General features: G+C 44.9%; 1 protein-coding gene across 1 annotated transcript in view; it reads right to left on the bottom strand.

Annotated features, from left to right (window-relative positions):
- Window positions 1-148: 148 nt before the first annotated feature.
- The window catches only part of armc8 (armadillo repeat containing 8), a 14203-nt gene continuing 12662 nt past the window's right edge, over window positions 149-1689 (bottom strand). The window contains exons 20-21 of the mRNA XM_015402199.1: window positions 1369-1462; window positions 149-1284 (exon numbers count right to left, since the gene is read on the bottom strand). Coding sequence (XP_015257685.1) covers window positions 1251-1284; window positions 1369-1462 — 128 coding nt within the window. The 3' untranslated portion in view covers window positions 149-1250. The remainder of the gene's footprint in view (window positions 1285-1368; window positions 1463-1689) is intronic.

The following is a 1689-nucleotide window of genomic DNA, read 5'->3' on the forward strand; positions in this document are numbered from 1 at the left end:
ACTGGATGATCTGGTGAACTGGAAAGTGACCTGAGATGACATGATGTGAATTGGAGCTATAGAAATAAACTGAATAGAATGTTAGTTTAATGAAGGAGCCGTTCTTTAAGTTTGGTCAGAAGAGATGTTGACCTGTTGCATTCATTCATGATTTTTATTCTTTTGTAAGAAAATAACCAAAAAAAAAGGGACAAAGAGCATCTGAAATGATATCAGTAACAAATCATAAAGTCAGACAGCAAACGGTGACGGATGAGATCAGAAAGGAACACGTTTAACTAGCAAACCAACCTCTACGCTTCTCCTGACAGGAGAAATAACACACGACACCAAGGAGTCCTTCTGCAGGTCTGCATATATTTCATTAGTGACATTCATCCATCAGAGCTTCACTTTAAAATGTCAGAGAGCATCAGCTGAGGCACCCTGATTGGAGGAGAGCTTCTCCACGTCCTCTAATCACAGAGCGGATCGGACCGAGCGACGCCAGCTCTACGTTTCCCATGGGGAGCATAAGGACACCTGGCAGAGGTCGCAGGCAAGCAGTCGCTTGGGTCGCTGAACACAAACCCTTAAATTTCATTTTTCACCACCGCAGACAGAAAAAATCCAAGGTTTGAAGAAGTTAAAACCAGGCTGCAGAGGGGCACGGCGAGAGGAAACGGATCAAACCCATGGGCAGGGAGAGGGGAAAATAAAAATCCAAAAATATATATTTAGGTTTAAATCCATATATATTTATATATATATATATTTACGAGGTATAGGTCCACAAAAAAATAAAACATCCAAAGTTTCAAAATAGGCATTTCTTCCAAATATATCCTCGCTAACGATGCCTCAGGTAGACATAAATATTAACAGAAATATTAATCCAAAAGGTTCTCCTGTCCAACAGCATCTCTGTGAGATGCAGACGAATCCATGAGATTCTCCAACATCCGGAGTCCAAACAGCCACTTCCAGCGCTTCTCTTCCAGAGTCAAAACCTAGAAAGATCCACCTCAAGCAAAAAAAAGACAAACTTCCTGAACTCTTCCACAGTTTCACAGCCTTCATCCAGGACGAGCCGGGCCTGAGAAGAACCGCCGAGGCTGGGAGGCAGGAGAAAAGTCTCACAGCTCCCAAAAAATAAAAAGGTGTCTTTGTGCAAGTCTCTAGAGTTTAATCCCAAACATAAACCCTCAGGCGGACCGGCGGGCGTCCTCCTGTTAGTTAGGCTGGCAGTAGAGGATCGCTGCCCACTGTAGTCATGCTAGGTACTGCTGCAACGCAGTCTTCGCCCTGAGAAAGACACAAACACGCCATCAGAACTCAACCTTTGGTCATGAGAGAGACGCTCGGGCACTGCTGCTGGTTCTGGCCCACCTGTCGCTGAGGTTGGGGTCGGTAGACTGTGTGAGTTTGTGCAGGGCGTCTACGAAGCCCATCTCCCTCAGCTTGTCTTGGCGATCCTGAGAACCTAATAAACGACAGAAGAGAGAACGTCAGAACTTTGCCTCGTTGCTGAAGCCTCCACACAGCATCGGTTCCACCATGGTGTTAACATTTCCCTTCACTTTCAAGCATCCAGCATCCTGAGGTGAGGGAAGCGTTTTCACGCTAGTTTGATGTTAACTAGAATTTAAAATCCTCCTTCTCACATATAAAGCCTTAAATGGCCAAGCTCCATCTTATATCAGAGATCTG

The sequence above is a fragment of the Cyprinodon variegatus genome, unplaced genomic scaffold, assembly GCF_000732505.1.
Source record: "Cyprinodon variegatus isolate N-32 unplaced genomic scaffold, C_variegatus-1.0 Scaffold1316, whole genome shotgun sequence".
Lineage (NCBI taxonomy): Eukaryota > Metazoa > Chordata > Actinopteri > Cyprinodontiformes > Cyprinodontidae > Cyprinodon > Cyprinodon variegatus.